At 46.2% G+C, this 14,223-nt stretch overlaps 1 protein-coding gene across 1 annotated transcript; it reads right to left on the bottom strand.

Annotated features, from left to right (window-relative positions):
• Positions 1 to 4,485: 4,485 nt before the first annotated feature.
• On the bottom strand, positions 4,486 to 13,701 carry LOC126548255 (uncharacterized). The gene is made up of 6 exons (XM_072285936.1): positions 13,225 to 13,701; positions 12,391 to 12,461; positions 7,701 to 7,817; positions 5,748 to 5,786; positions 5,301 to 5,354; positions 4,486 to 5,212 (listed from the first exon to the last, which is right to left on the bottom strand). Exons 1-6 carry the CDS (start codon positions 13,358 to 13,360, stop codon positions 5,171 to 5,173), a joined length of 459 nt encoding a protein of 152 aa, XP_072142037.1. The 5' UTR covers positions 13,361 to 13,701; the 3' UTR covers positions 4,486 to 5,170.
• Between the last annotated feature and the right edge of the window lie 522 nt (positions 13,702 to 14,223).

Consider the following 14,223-nt stretch of genomic DNA (forward strand, 5'->3'; position numbering starts at 1 on the left):
TGAGGCACGCCGTAGTGGAGGACTCCGGAAATTTCGGCCACCTGGGGTTCTTTAACATGCACTTAAATCTAAGTACACGGGTGTTTTCTCATTTCGCTCACATTGGAATCCGGCCGCCGTGGCGGGGTTTCGATTCCGCGACCTCGTGCTGAGCAGCCCAACACCATAGTCGATTTTCCACGTCGTTTGTTCTTGATTGCGGCACGCAGCCGATCCATCGTTTCACATTATCGGAAACGATTGATAGTCTCTCCGACTTTAGCAAATTCCATCAGTAATGGCCCCTGACGATCGAAAAAAAAAGTCAACAACACCTTTCCGGTGGAAATGACGGCACATGCTTTCTTTGGGGGTGGTGAATTCTGAATGTTTCCATTGTAAGCTTTGCCGTCGTGTTTCAGGCTCGTAGTAGTGTCACCATGGTTCCTCCTCGATGACAATTGCAGACAAAAGGTCGTCACACTCGTTGTGATACCAGATCAGATGAGTCAAGGCAGCGCAGAACCTTCTTCTGGCGGTGGTTCAAAATCTTCGGCATCCATTGCGCACACAAGAGCCGATGACCGAGATGTTCATGAACTATGGCGTGAACCGAACCGTGACTGATGTTCACACGCTCTGCCAGTTCATCTATTCTTATTTTCCGTTCTTGTCTCATCAGCTCATCAACCTTTGCAATTTTGTTGGGGGTGATTCCACGGTGGCTTTGGCCCAGTCTTGGATCGTCTTTGCAACTTTCACCTCCTTCTTTCAACCGTTTGCTGCAACGCTTCAGTGGCCAATGAGATACAATGTTCAACGTACACGGCAGCCATACGGCGACTTATTTATTTTTTGGGAAACATTTTCAGCTGTCAAAAACCTCACGGCACTACGCTGCTCAACTTCTGAAGCGTCCATTACGTCACGCAACCATGTTCAACCCAGTGTATGAGAGCATTAAACACTAACCCTCACACCTGCGTATTACTTTTGTAAATGCGAAGTGCCTGTGTGCTACGCGCATGCGTAGCACACATAATGAACCGAACCATTATTGCGCGAGGTGGGTAGGCTCACTTTCATTTGACTCACCCTCGTTCATTGGCAATTCGAAGATACAAGAAAATATACAAACCCTTGATAAAGGGCCAAAAAAGTGTCACCGGAAAGAAAGTTCTCTGCACGTATACACAAAACCTTGCAACAAGATATTTAAATATACGTATAAGTCTCCAATAAGTTTACGTATCTAAGAAAACGTCACTGTATATAATGCGTCAAATAAGGAAAATAAACATGCTGCCCAATCAGATTCACAGGATTCTAGATCCCAGCCCCATTCCATCCACTACCCCCGATGTATCGCGCGCAACGGAAGGCGGCGCGCTTGCTCCTGCTTTTCTCCTTTGAGCACACAAGACTGAGCCACCATCATCGGCTCAGCCATTCCACCCCCCCCCCCCCCCCCCCTATTCTTTCACTTGCACATACAGCGTGCGGCGCGCGGTCCCGACGTTATCGCCCTTAGACTTCATACGAAACATGAGGGCGACGGCGACAGCAGCAATGCGCCTGGAGTGTTCATATAATTGCTATCGCAATAATATAATAATAGTATCCGGCAACTGAAGCGTGCCGTGGCCGATTACTTTCCGCAAAAGAAGAAGTAACAAACTGTCACCATGCGACAATTCACTGCGCCGCAAATATGTATTCTTCTTTTATTTATGGGGCGAGGGCACCGAAATGAAAAAAAAAACGCAAAGGAGAATATGCTCGCCACAATCCAATGCCTACTTTGGGCACCTAATGTGGCTACCGAATAAATATCGAAGAAAACGTGAGACGCTTGGTCCACCGAGAACCATACGCATAGTGGTCGGTATCCTACACCGGCGAGACAAGACTTTCTGGAGAGGTTGCGCTCAAGCGAACACGGTGCAATCCGTCGAGTCTTCACAGTGTTTGACGTAGTAGTTCTGCGGAAACCCGCAAGGTGGAGATTAAAGGAAAAGTAATTAAAGTAATTAAAGGAAAAAAAAATTGCTTTGTAGCAATTGCTACGAACGGGTGGATGTCTGTTTTTCCCTTTATTAATTAAGTCTTCACAGTGACGGCGTTGAGCGACCACTGTTTCTTTTTCTCGTCTGCTAGCCAGAAGGCCAGAGAAAAGCAAACGCGCACCGAAGTGCGCCGCGCGGTGGTCGGGGCAACACGAGAAAAACGCATGCGCTCTGGCTGGTCCTGGCAGCCTGCGGGTAGGGTAGCGAGTACAAAAAAAGTTTAGGAGGCTCAATGTGTCCTCACGAATAAAAGTCAAAGTAGAAAAAATAAATAACGTAGTTACCTTGGCTGGCTTTAGTGTCTTGACATGGATGCTATGGCGAGGTGAAAAAAAAAAAAATGGTATTTTTTGTGCGACATGACGGCACACATAACCCACCACAACGCTTCGTCTCATCGGATCTCGCTACGTGTTTTGCCAACTTGTCTGATAGTGTGTTGATTTGGCTTGTCTCGTTGTATGTTCCGATCTAAGACTTTAGAAATGTCAATGCACCTTTGGCGTCAAATGTTTAAAACAACATTAAACCTACAAACTTTCGCACTTGAATATCTGAAGCGCAACTTCGGAAATGTCAATGCACGTTTCGCGTCAAAAGTTTATGAGAACTTTATGCCCATAAAGTTTCGGAATTTAAATCCATGCGCTCCGTAGATTCCGCGGCGAGCCCGTTTGCCATCAAAACTCTTTTGAAAATGTGTGCTCGGATTGGGCTCCTGGCGTTATGTGACTCTCGGGGCATGGGAATTGCCTCGAAATCCAGCCCGAGTTCGCAATGTTCGCGGTGAAATGTCTTTTCGAGCGTGAAAAAGACATTCAAGACAAAATCCAGAATTATTTCTGGCGCCGGGGGTTCTTTGGTCGACGGTGCATGGACAGCACGAAAAAATTTCGGGGGGGGGCTGAAGCCCCATAAGCCCCCCCCCCCCCCCACCCCCTGGCTACGCCCCTGTTCCTAACCTACCATTATCAAGACATATGCGCTTAACAGGCCTTTCTTTCGAAAAACTCAGGGCCACTATACTTGAATCAGGCTTTCATTTCCTTCACGATCGCGAAGTCCGCGAGTCTTACCTAATCTATAAGTTTAACCCCGTGCCATCTGGCATTAATGAAAGCACAGGTACACTAACCGGCGTGTCTACTAAGCATCCTTGACATTAGCGGTGACGCCTTATGTATGCCATGAGACGCAGCTTTCTTTTAAGAACCCTCTACTATTATTGTCTTTTTTTTTTTCGCTGTTGCGTCAATTCTGTGTCATATAATTTCCATAGCCTGCACACGACACTGTATTCCAGCGTACGCATGCCAATAAACGCCTTGGTCATTCATCCTGCTCGCTATGACGACTACTGAGCAGTGCACTTTACCTGCACCCTGAATGTACTATCGCGCGGTGCCTTATCTCCATGTATCTTTTTATTGTATTATTTTGTTTTCATTTCCTGTTGATTTCAAGGGGTTTACATTGTAATATTGAGTAAACGAACGATTCATTTCTGCACTGTGCGCCACGTGTGTGGTATCGCTATCACCAGTGGTATCGCTATATTTATGTTTTTTCTTGTTGTTATTATTGCGCACAATTTTATCTGATGTATCGCGGGTTTGTAAGGAAGCCCAAATGTATGTACATGTTACTTTGACAAAGGCTGGTCGACCAGCTGAAGCGTCAGTCAAATATACTGAGCTTATTCAACGTACGTCGTACTCTCTTTCTTCATATATATATATATATATATATATATATATATATATATATATATATATATATACCACCTCTGTCTCAAGCGCTGCCTATAAATATGGATACGGAACACACTGGGCAACCTACGCCACACTGGCTACTGGAAACAACACTAACGGAGGATAGAAATTTGAGACAAAAAGCCAAACACCCCCCATTCATCATGTTTCCAGCAACATGCGTATAGCGCAGCTTACTCGGTTATGCATCGAAGACTGTAGCTATAGCCCCCTGCGCATGCCTCGTACGAAACACTCTTTCTCGCAGGCAGGACGTGGCAGCCTCGTTCTGGTACTTCAACGGTACCGGCTGCACCAAGTGGACTTTCCCTCACGGGAGGTGCCCCGCCAGTCAGCCCGGCGTCTACAGGACACTCGGCGAGTGCTCCCTCCAGTGCGTGGAGAACGGCGGGCCGTCGGAGGCCGACTCGCCCCGCTGCGGAGTTCCGGCGCCCGGAGAGTGCGGCCTGGAGCATCTGCGGTACCCGTACTTCGCGGACATGCAAGCCGAAGGCAGCGCCCGGTGCGTCAACGCGTCTCACGCGACACTCCTCGATCGGCGTTGCCTCGTCGGAAACAACCAGTTCGAATCGGTGAAGGCCTGCCAGCGGGCGTGCCAGGGCTGAACGGCGTCCGTCGCAGCACCGCGCTGAACATTTCTTTTTCTTTCTTTTTTCTGGGGGGGGGGGGGGGGGGGGGGGCGGCGCTCAGTCTGCGCTGTAATTAAAAGGTGCTTGACAAACTATGACCGGAGCCATGGAGTTGCCTTCGAATGGAGCAAAATTTAGCCTGACGAGGGGCCCGAATTCACGACAAGTTACTAAGGAGCGCGAGAATGTTTTTGCATCAGCAGTATACGCGAAATCTGCGGCTTCGGTCTACGTTAATTCCCGCCTCCGTGTTCACCTACGCGTGAAGTGTGAGACTGGCTAGACTGACTTTTCAGTTTTTTACTTAATGCACCGCGTCTGAAGCCTGTGTCGCTACATGATTACTCGTCGTTGTCGCATTACGCACAGGAATAGCGACACTGTCGAAGTGTTCGCGTTTTTTTCTGACCACATATGGGATGTACGCTGCAGCGCCAACACGTGCATCACGTCTAGCCTTTTTTCTCCAGCCCGAAAAAGGTGGGAAGAGGGCGGCGATTGCGACAGCTGCCAGGTTGTTGGCAGCAGTCACTTCAGTTAACAGCTTCGCTGTTTGGTTGTGCTGGTAATGACAGGCATCAAATTCCAATACCAAAGCCAAAGTCTGCAACCCAACAAAATAAAAGGGGGTGCTTCAAATCCTAGCACTCGATAGATTGACTGAAACTGCACTCTTGCAACGCAAGTTTTTTTTTTTTTTTTTTTAATCCAGATCCGCTTGGTATTAAGTACGGAGCAGCTCATTCCATGTTGTCAGCATGCATACCTGAAAGCAACAAGAAAAAGCATAATAAACAGTTTGTACAGGCGCATTCGCTTGAACTGCGTAAGTATTTGTTTGAGCGTGTTCTTACAAGTCCGTCGCGAACAGCCCGCAGTTCCGTCGCTGAAAGTTTCGCGTAGGCCTTCTGAAGACATGAATAATAAACAACATATCGTCAATACCTATGTATAGGTATTGCCCTATACCTTGTCCCATCCTCCCCTTATTTTTGTTGATTTGCGCTAAGTGGCCATAGTTCCTATGGCCCGTAGTACACTATGTATACTCTTGCTTGACGCAAGTACCTACTTAATTTTATGCAATCATGTTTATATAAAAAAATAAGAACTCATTATATAGAAACTCTGGAGAAACGGGTACGAAAAATGCATTCATTACAGTAAGACGTTTATCTATGTATGACATCTTCTATGCATGGTTGTAATTTCCTGTAGACACTGCGATATTGAAAGTGGTGATACGTAAAAGCGTTCACGGATGTCTATAAACGGATGTTACGCAGAAATCAGATACTTACCAGCATCTCCCTCTGTGTTTTCATCACGCAGTCGATGTACTGTGTTGAGAGAGAGAGAAAGTACAATCTGTTCGCAGACGTAACTAACATGCACGACATGACAAGGCACAAATGTCCGACAGTCCATGTGCGCTTTAACTGTAGTTACTTAATAGTTTATTTGTCATCAAGGGCAGCATCACTGTTGTTTCCCACTTTTTCCTTTCTCACTGTAAGGCCGAGAACATGGAGGTGACCACCTATGAGGTGAGGCATATTGCTAAGGGATGGATTGTACAGCTTTCTTCAAATGTTGAGTGCGCATCCATAAAAGGCTGGAAATTTTGCACACTTAGAGACCGCTTCGATTTTGAAATAAAGTGACGGCCTTTCGAAAGCAAGACAGTAGATATACTGAACACTCTCGACACACAAAATCATGAGGCTGTAAAAATTCACAACGCGGAAGCACACAGCCGAATGTGAGCGGTTAGATTGTGATTGCCTTGCATTAATACGGAAATGCCAACATGCTAGAAATGTAAAGTTTTAAACAGGGATAAGGTGCTTCAGAAAGGCTGGCCAACGTTTCGATAGGAAACTATACCACATTCTGCTATTCCATCTGTCAGCCCCATTTCTTGATTTTGAACATGCTAGAAAGTCGCTCTTGACACAACCTTAATCTTGGCGGATTTGTGGCGTATGGCCCACGTGTAAAATCTGTAATTTGAAATTATTCGAGGCTGTACGAAGGACGTACAATTCGAGCAATTATGCGTTTTTAAAAGAGAGCGGTTGTAGCAACACTTTCATTTCGTTAAATAAGTGGCACCGATGACTGCATTAGAACACTTTTTCTACTTTCGTTTCATTTCAATCGTGCAGAATTACGAATTACATTATTACCAACAGCACACGTAAGCGTGTACAATAAATTTGGCAAATGCACCCGGATGACCATCTATTTCTAAAGCACACCGGCGGTCACCGTTCAGACTTCATGGCACCCCTGAAGTAAGATTGCAAACAGACACAGCAAAGCCTCTGTGCATCAAGCGAAATGAGGTGCTCTTGGTGACACTTGTCTTCCTGGTGTTTGTCATGACACGTTCCTCGCGAAATGGGCTCTGCCAGAATTTGTTTCATAATCAGCGATTACTGAGATAACTTCGTGTTGGTAACACTGCACCAACGCAAATATGTTGCCACGAAATACATTCTGTTCAATTCACTCATTCACTGCATATTGCGACAGAATTTTTGAAAAGTAGGTTTTCTTCATGCCGGAAAGGTGCAATTTCTAATTACACATTTGAGGATGTGGTACGTGTAAACCAGTGTTTATCACTGTCGATATAACGCATTCAATGCGGGTGCTCATTTTCTGTTTCAGTTTTCAGGCCACAACAGTTTTTTTCCAGGGCATTTTCCTGGGGTGCTAGTTCTACACGCACGTATGAACACCTTCACATGTGTGATTTGATTTACATTTCACCTCGGGGGGCGGACACGTGCGCCCTGCCCACAAGAATGGAGCATCCGAACAACGCAGAGGTTCACAAGATCATGGAGACTTGAAGGGATAACAACAGTTAAAACTGGTGGCGAGCCGAGCAAGTTGGTTTATGTTCATAGTAGACAGATCTCGTATCAGTAAACGCGCAAAAAAAAAAAAAACGATAGCAGGAAAGAGCAGAGAGGACAGCGTTTCTCCGTTTTCTTTTTGTTTATGTGTGTTGGTGCGCTTCAAAAACTTTTTATTATAATTACAGCACACGGTTAAGCAAGGGATGTCTGATGGCACAGCCAAAGTTTCGACAAGGGGAATTACCTTCGTCCTGACGAAGACAATTAAGTGCTCTTGTCGAAACATTGGCTACAGCTTCAGACATATCTTGTTCGACCAATTGATCAGAACTGGGCGCGCGCGTGCGTGTCATTAGTGCATTCGAGTTTGAAATGAGTACGCACTGGTTGGAAGAGTCCCCGCTGAGCACAGAAGACGTCCCGGGGTCTTTGTTCATTGGCCTCGGGCCCGGCCACTTGCTTCAGGCATTCGTTATTCCTGTGGTCGCTCAGGCTGGCAACCTCGTTTGCAGAAAAATAGAAGCGCGCATATACTGTCAACGCGATACCCTTGCTCTCCGCCGACCGTCGGCACGTTGTCGGCATCGGTACAGTGTGACAGAGGCGCCGACACTTAAGAAAAAACGCTGTCGCCGACAGTTGGCCGACCAAAATCGGTGTCATGTTGGCCTAGTGTGGATGAGCCTTTGGGCCCCACCGCTTGGCGTGCTCCGTTTACCTTCACGGGCACCCGTACCAGGATTATTTATTGCTTATATTTAGTGTAGCGGTTTCGGCTGGGGGGGGGGGGAGGGGGGGGGGGTTGGTCTCACGTGTTCAGATTTGCACAGCGCAACTTAAGGTAAAGACGAGACACCACACATTGACCTGTTTCGATATGCAATGTTAAAGGTATCTTTAGTTTTTTCCTTGCCGACATCAGAATATCGCAGATGTTTTATGTTCGCAATGTTTAATCATATATTACACAGTGACCGAGTTGATGCGCACTGGTTACAGCTTTGCCCTTTCTATGCAGTGTCGTGCCATCTATATTGCCATAGCTACCTGCTTGCGAGATGTATGCTCATGAACTTGTGCTTCGAGTACAAGTTCTATGATACTTGGCTTTCTGGCCCGTTGCAGCGCACGGCGTTAGCGTTGTACAACCTCACACCAGATACGTTAACCTTGGGGCCTGAGTGGCGTTCCGTGGTGCTGCAACTGGAAGCCGTAAATATGTCACACGTGGTTTCGCTACGTCTCTCTCGGTCATTAGTACAAACGCATTTCGGCATATACCAAAGAAGGCCAATTCCACAAAAAATTTAGATGTATACACCAGAAGTAAATTCATTACTAAATTTGGATTGTCAGAGGATAGGCTTGTGAAAGAATGAAGAGCTCGCTGTTTCCTCTGAGAACAGAGACTCTGCATGCCGAAAACCAGACCTTAGGGAACAGAATTGCAGGTGGAGACGCCCGTCGCATTTCGCCATTAGTTGCCTCGGGCACACCGTATTTAGTCGAATATAGGCCGGCTTCAATTCTCTGCCTCAACCCCCCCCCTCTCCCCGTTTTCAAAAGGTCTGAAAATTTAAGAAAATGAGTACGTTCCTCCAATGCTAGATAACGTAGATAAAGGTAAGGGACAACAACCACGAAAACCAAATTACATTTACTACGAATATCCTGCGCTTGCCACGCGATTGCCCCGGCACACTGTAGACAACGCTCCGCTGAACTTGGGTCCACATGCCAGCGCCTCACGGAAAGATCATTTGAAAAAAAGAAATGACTGTGCCCCCAACCAGGTTATTTACGCCATTTATTTCTTGACATACACGCTATGGCATGCATGTGAGGTCCTTGATGGCATGACATGTCATTAATATTATCTATGCATCTATGTCATGTCCCCTCCCCCCCCCCCCCGTCCATGGCTATTTTGATTTATATCCACATGAACAAACCACGATAAAATGGCATACCGGTAAAGTGGGTTGTAACAGCTGAAACAATCTGTGGCTGCCGATAGCAATGAATGTACAGTGATATTTTTTAGCGCTCGCGGTAGCGCCGTGTCATTTTTCAAGCTGCGACGGCTTTTAACGAAATCCTCGAATCTAAGCTCACCTAGGAGTTTCGTAAGTAAGTTTTCAAAAAAAAAAAAAAACTATTGACCTAGATTCGGATAAAAGCTTTAATCTGTATGCGGCAAAGATTAACCGACTGTAGTTAATCGTAGTTAAACAGAAGAGTTGCAATATACATGAAAGTCGGTAACAACTCAACGTTGTAACACTTCTAAGGCTTTGTCGCAGAGCTATAAAGAAATGTCAATATCTCTTGAAGCAACCAACAAATGCAGGTTGTCGTATTTTCTTCGTGCGCACTGCCACCGCAGTTTGCACACGAAGACTGAGAAACTAAAAATTCTGTGGCAGAACTGCGATTGTCTCCACCAGTTACCTCGTCATTTGCTACCAAACGGATGCTGAGAGAGTTCACCAAGGGCGATATACCATACTCTGTTAGCATAAATAGTTCTGTTAGATCTGTTAGCCTGATATTATGCTCACCAGCCTCACTTCGCGTTAAACTACAGTACAAAAGAAGGCTAACCAACGGAAGTGTTGCCTTCTTATGTTCACGATGGTCTCGACTCGGCGCTCATAAGTGACTCCGCCAAATGGTGCTAAGGCCATTTTTTGAAAATAATTTGCACGTGTGCTTCTCTGTGGCCCACATTTGCCCAAATAATGATGGCGGCAACGGTCATTGTTCGAATAGTGACGAAGTCGAAAGACAAACCCCAGCCCATGCTGGGGTTTGTCTCCGACGCATGCTCTCATCAAGAGAGTCACATGCACACTTTCAATGAAAAAATACAAGCAATCTGTTCTTCTTGCACACGTTGTTTGCAAAAATGACAACGCAGCCATTAGTTGGACAAACTGCCTCGCGCGTGAGCTGGTCGCTATATAACGCTTCTCAGCTATTTGACGAGTCTGTTGAGAAACACCCCTTAATTATACTGTCACTAAATCCACACTTAAGGTGCCCGATTACTAAATTGTAGGTTGCATTGAGCTACTATTTCAGTCAACCGGCAGGTATGTGCTCTGCCTGATGGACTTGAGTAAGAACGCCGGGTCGACGTACGTCTGAGGCTATTAGTACGCCAGGTAATTACCTTATAAAAAACATACAAAAAATTCACCGTCAGCGCAAATTTCTTGAAACTCAACTACTATAGCTCCCAGCAATGTCATAGCGACGGAGCCTGGCGATGTTGTGTATAAAATAATAAATAAGAATTACTTTTCATTGTAAAGCGAGTTTAAACATCAGCATCTGTTACTTAAGCAGCTGTTGAAAAAAAAATTTTATCAAGAAACAAGAGAAATTTACAAAATATTAGACAGCTTTAGAATAGCGTTTTTCGCCTTACGTATATATACGTTAAACGTGAGCACCCTTGCGGGACGTTACGGCGCGTGTCCTTTCAAGTCTTTTAGTTTACCTTACGGAAACATAAACGTAAAGAAAACGTTACAAAACAGGGTGCCGTCTGGTGCCTCGTGCCAGATGCATCGAAGCCAAGACGATCCATTGGCAACCATCCTGCTGTTGCTATGTGGGCGCATCTCGTTAGGCGTACGGGCGCCAGAATGGCCAAACGAACTCAGAAAATGGACGCACTATGCACTCATAACTAACCTTTCAGGTCAGTTTAGAGGAAGTGAAAGCTCATTACAATAGTTCCTGGCGACCAACCACGAGAATTCACGCTGAAGCGGGAGCCATGTATGCCGCCATGTTCGACAACGTTATTTCTTAGCGTCCCTAAACGTTACGGACGTCAAACTCGCCAAATAACGTACATTATCATAGCGCATGTAAACCGCAGAAACCCAATAGCGTTCCCAGCATGCGCAGTGAGGACGACGGTTTTTCGTTACGTACGTAATGCTTTTACGTTCGGTTGCAGACGCTAAGCTAAAGCTGTCTGTTATGTAACGAAACACAATACAAATTGCACACGTAATTGTCAGAGTGGTATGTGCAAAAAATTTGGATGGAAAAGGGTTGTTGGCCTCACTATATTTTCTCCGCTATATTGAGTCATCTTTCACACATGCGCAGATATTAAATAAAAAGACGGTCGTCCACATGAAAGTGGTCCGAAGTTGGAAAGTGAAGGGCGTGGGTTTAGCAGAAAGAAAGCTTTCCAGATAAAAAATTGACTGCGAAAGTGGATGGCCAGCGAAGCTGTTAGAAAACCGCTCAAATGCCGTCGATAGGGATATGAAATGTTTTCTTCTGCCTAGTCTTAGCACGACACCGTTGTTGAGCATTGCGATTTTGCACTCTTCGACGCTCATCGTATTGACGCTGCTCTTCGGGAGTCTTTGTGTGGTCGACCTATAGCGGTCTTGCAACGAAATGAATGAGTTGCTAGGCAGGTCTCCTTTTAATATATGACGTTTTGTGACGTCACTCACCGACTCGTATGCTGCTGTTACCCCTTTCCCACCGGAGCAGCAGGCGCCTTATCAGCCATCATGCGGTTTGGTCGCTTGTTTTGTGCTTTTCTTTATTGAAATGAATACTGAGCTGTGTGTTGTATCCCTGATTCCAAAGGAGATACGCACTTTTCTTCATTCTTTCTTTTTTTTTTTTTGCTGATGGACACGGAAAACCCCGACCAACCAGAGGCTAAGTGCTTCGCTGCAAAAAATGTTCCAAATCCTGCACCATCGCCAGCACCATCGCCATTTCGTGGCAGTCGCTCTATGAAATTGACTAACCAGTACGCTTTGCACGAAATAAGACGATAACTTATTTAGCGATAAGTATACAGGAGCGGGGACATTGAATAAGCAAACAAACTGTATGGAAATCCGCAAGGTCCACCTTGTCTCGGATTTCAGGAGAATTTATTTGCTCATTCAGATATGGAAATGGCTCAGAAAGCATATTTTCTACCAGTCTCTATATGTAAATTATATAGAGCGTTTCCTTTTTCGTTTTTTTTCGTCTTTTTTTTTTGAAGCACGTATAAAACAGGACGTTCTGCGCCGTCACTCACCGATTGCGGAAACATTTCTTCGCATTTCTTAGTAGTGTTCCTCAGCTGATCGTTCACATCTGGGGGGAGGTCTGAAAAGAGAAACGCCTTCCTAGTGGTTGCTCATAATAGGCATTCTTTGCACACACGACACATAGTACCACTTCAAAATAGTTCGTAAAAGTAATGTACAGTAAAGCTGTGCATCATTCCTTTAGGCGAGACTATAATAAAGGGAAAGAGAGGACTGGAGAAAAAAAGTTGTTTTGATTGTGCAGGAAAGCTGTTTAAAGACAAACGTATTGCCTCTGAGGGCGCAGTCGTCCTTCATTGCACGGGAGCAGCTAACAAGTCTGACTTCGAGAATACAAAGCGCTCCACATATCTACTGAATGAAGAGAGTAGACTCAGAATAGTTGAATATGATGTGTCATTGCTATCTTCGTGACACGACTCGCCATTCTTGATCACGCCTATTTCAAATCTGATCACGGTACACACGTACGAGCAGAACACGTACAAAATTAGGAATTTGAGTTCTTTCCACGTGATACATCGGTTTCTCGAAAATAGTGTACCTTTAATCTATAAAACTTAGAAGCTCTACATGGCCGGTCGTTCTCCAACCGTAACTCAAGCGGCCGGCTTTGCGCTTCACGAGCACTCTCGACGTACTAGCCCGAACAAAAGAAGGAGCTATGCTACACTTGGTAGATGGGAGTGCTGACTAATCGTATCGAGGCAAAGGCTAAAAAATGGCTCGAATGACGGATCCTGTGTAGCGCCGTATCTTCTTGTCTCTGGCTGAAATTTCTATACGGCTAAACGACACTAATTGGAGCGCTTCAAACTGACCGCAGATGACATCCAATGCAGTACGCCTTGGCGCCACACTCGCACCGAGAGCGAGTTTTTTCGCCCGCGGGTCGAGGGACAGCAGCACGATGGCGACCATCGCAGCACCGGACGGCAGCCACCGAGAAGACGACATGTCTGCGTCTCCCTCTTCGTTCCAGATGTACTGCGCTTCTGGAACGCTCTCGATCGCCGCAGCCCGTCTCACACCGCTGCACGTGCAAGAAGTCGGGAGACGAGGAAAGCGCGCCCGCGGTGCGGTGCCGAAATTTTATACGAGCGGCCGCCTCGAAAGGAAGGACAAAGATCATTAGGCGTCTGTGTGAACAGCTGCAGCCGCGCTCGCAGGGGTTGAGCGATCCGTATATGGCACAACGCTGAGCGCACCAATGCGCCGAGCACCGCGGCAACTCACACACGCATTCACATATACATGCTCGATCCGCGTCGCGCGCGGACGCAGGTGAAAGTGGGACGACGCCGCGTCCGCAAACACTTCCTTTCTCCGCAGCCAGTTGATCGACTAGCTGTCTACAGGAGCCGCTGGACAAAGTTTTCGTGCTCGATTCTATCTTTTTTTTTTAAGTCGGAACAAAAACGAAACAGACAACAGGGTTCCGTCAGAAAGGGCAGTGATCTCGAGAACAGAGTTGCAAGAACTGCTTACGCTTGTACGGCAGCGCTGCCTTAGGAAGTGTTCTGCGCACCGAGAGCTTGGTCAACAGTTCCTGCTCTATATCTGCGCGCTACGGAAACGCCTTCGGAGGAAGCTCGCCCTAGTTTTCGCACAATCTTACATAGCCATTTTCCCCCGGGCGCTTCGTGTCCGTCCGGCAACGCGGCAAGTTTTCGCATCATGAAGAAGAAGTTCATGTACCGTTGTGCTTTTGCTAAATTTAGTATAGTTAGAAATCCTGATACATCTATGACATCACGCTGGAACGCCTCGGCGACGTAAAAAAAAAGCAAGAACATAATTCTCGTCATTAATGGAGTTCG

Source organism: Dermacentor andersoni, chromosome 1 (assembly GCF_023375885.2).
Source record: "Dermacentor andersoni chromosome 1, qqDerAnde1_hic_scaffold, whole genome shotgun sequence".
Taxonomy (NCBI): Eukaryota; Metazoa; Arthropoda; class Arachnida; order Ixodida; family Ixodidae; genus Dermacentor; species Dermacentor andersoni.

Coding starts and splice junctions, on each gene's coding strand:
- LOC126548255 (XM_072285936.1), bottom strand. CDS start 13,360: ATGTCGTCTTCTCGGTGGCTGCCGTCCGGTGCTGCGATGGTCGCCATC. Junction 12,462..13,224: donor TGCATTGGATGTCATCTGCG/GTCAGTTTGAAG, acceptor TTCTCTTTTCAG/ACCTCCCCCCAGATGTGAAC. Junction 5,213..5,300: donor GGGCTGTTCGCGACGGACTT/GTAAGAACACGC, acceptor TGTTGCTTTCAG/GTATGCATGCTGACAACATG.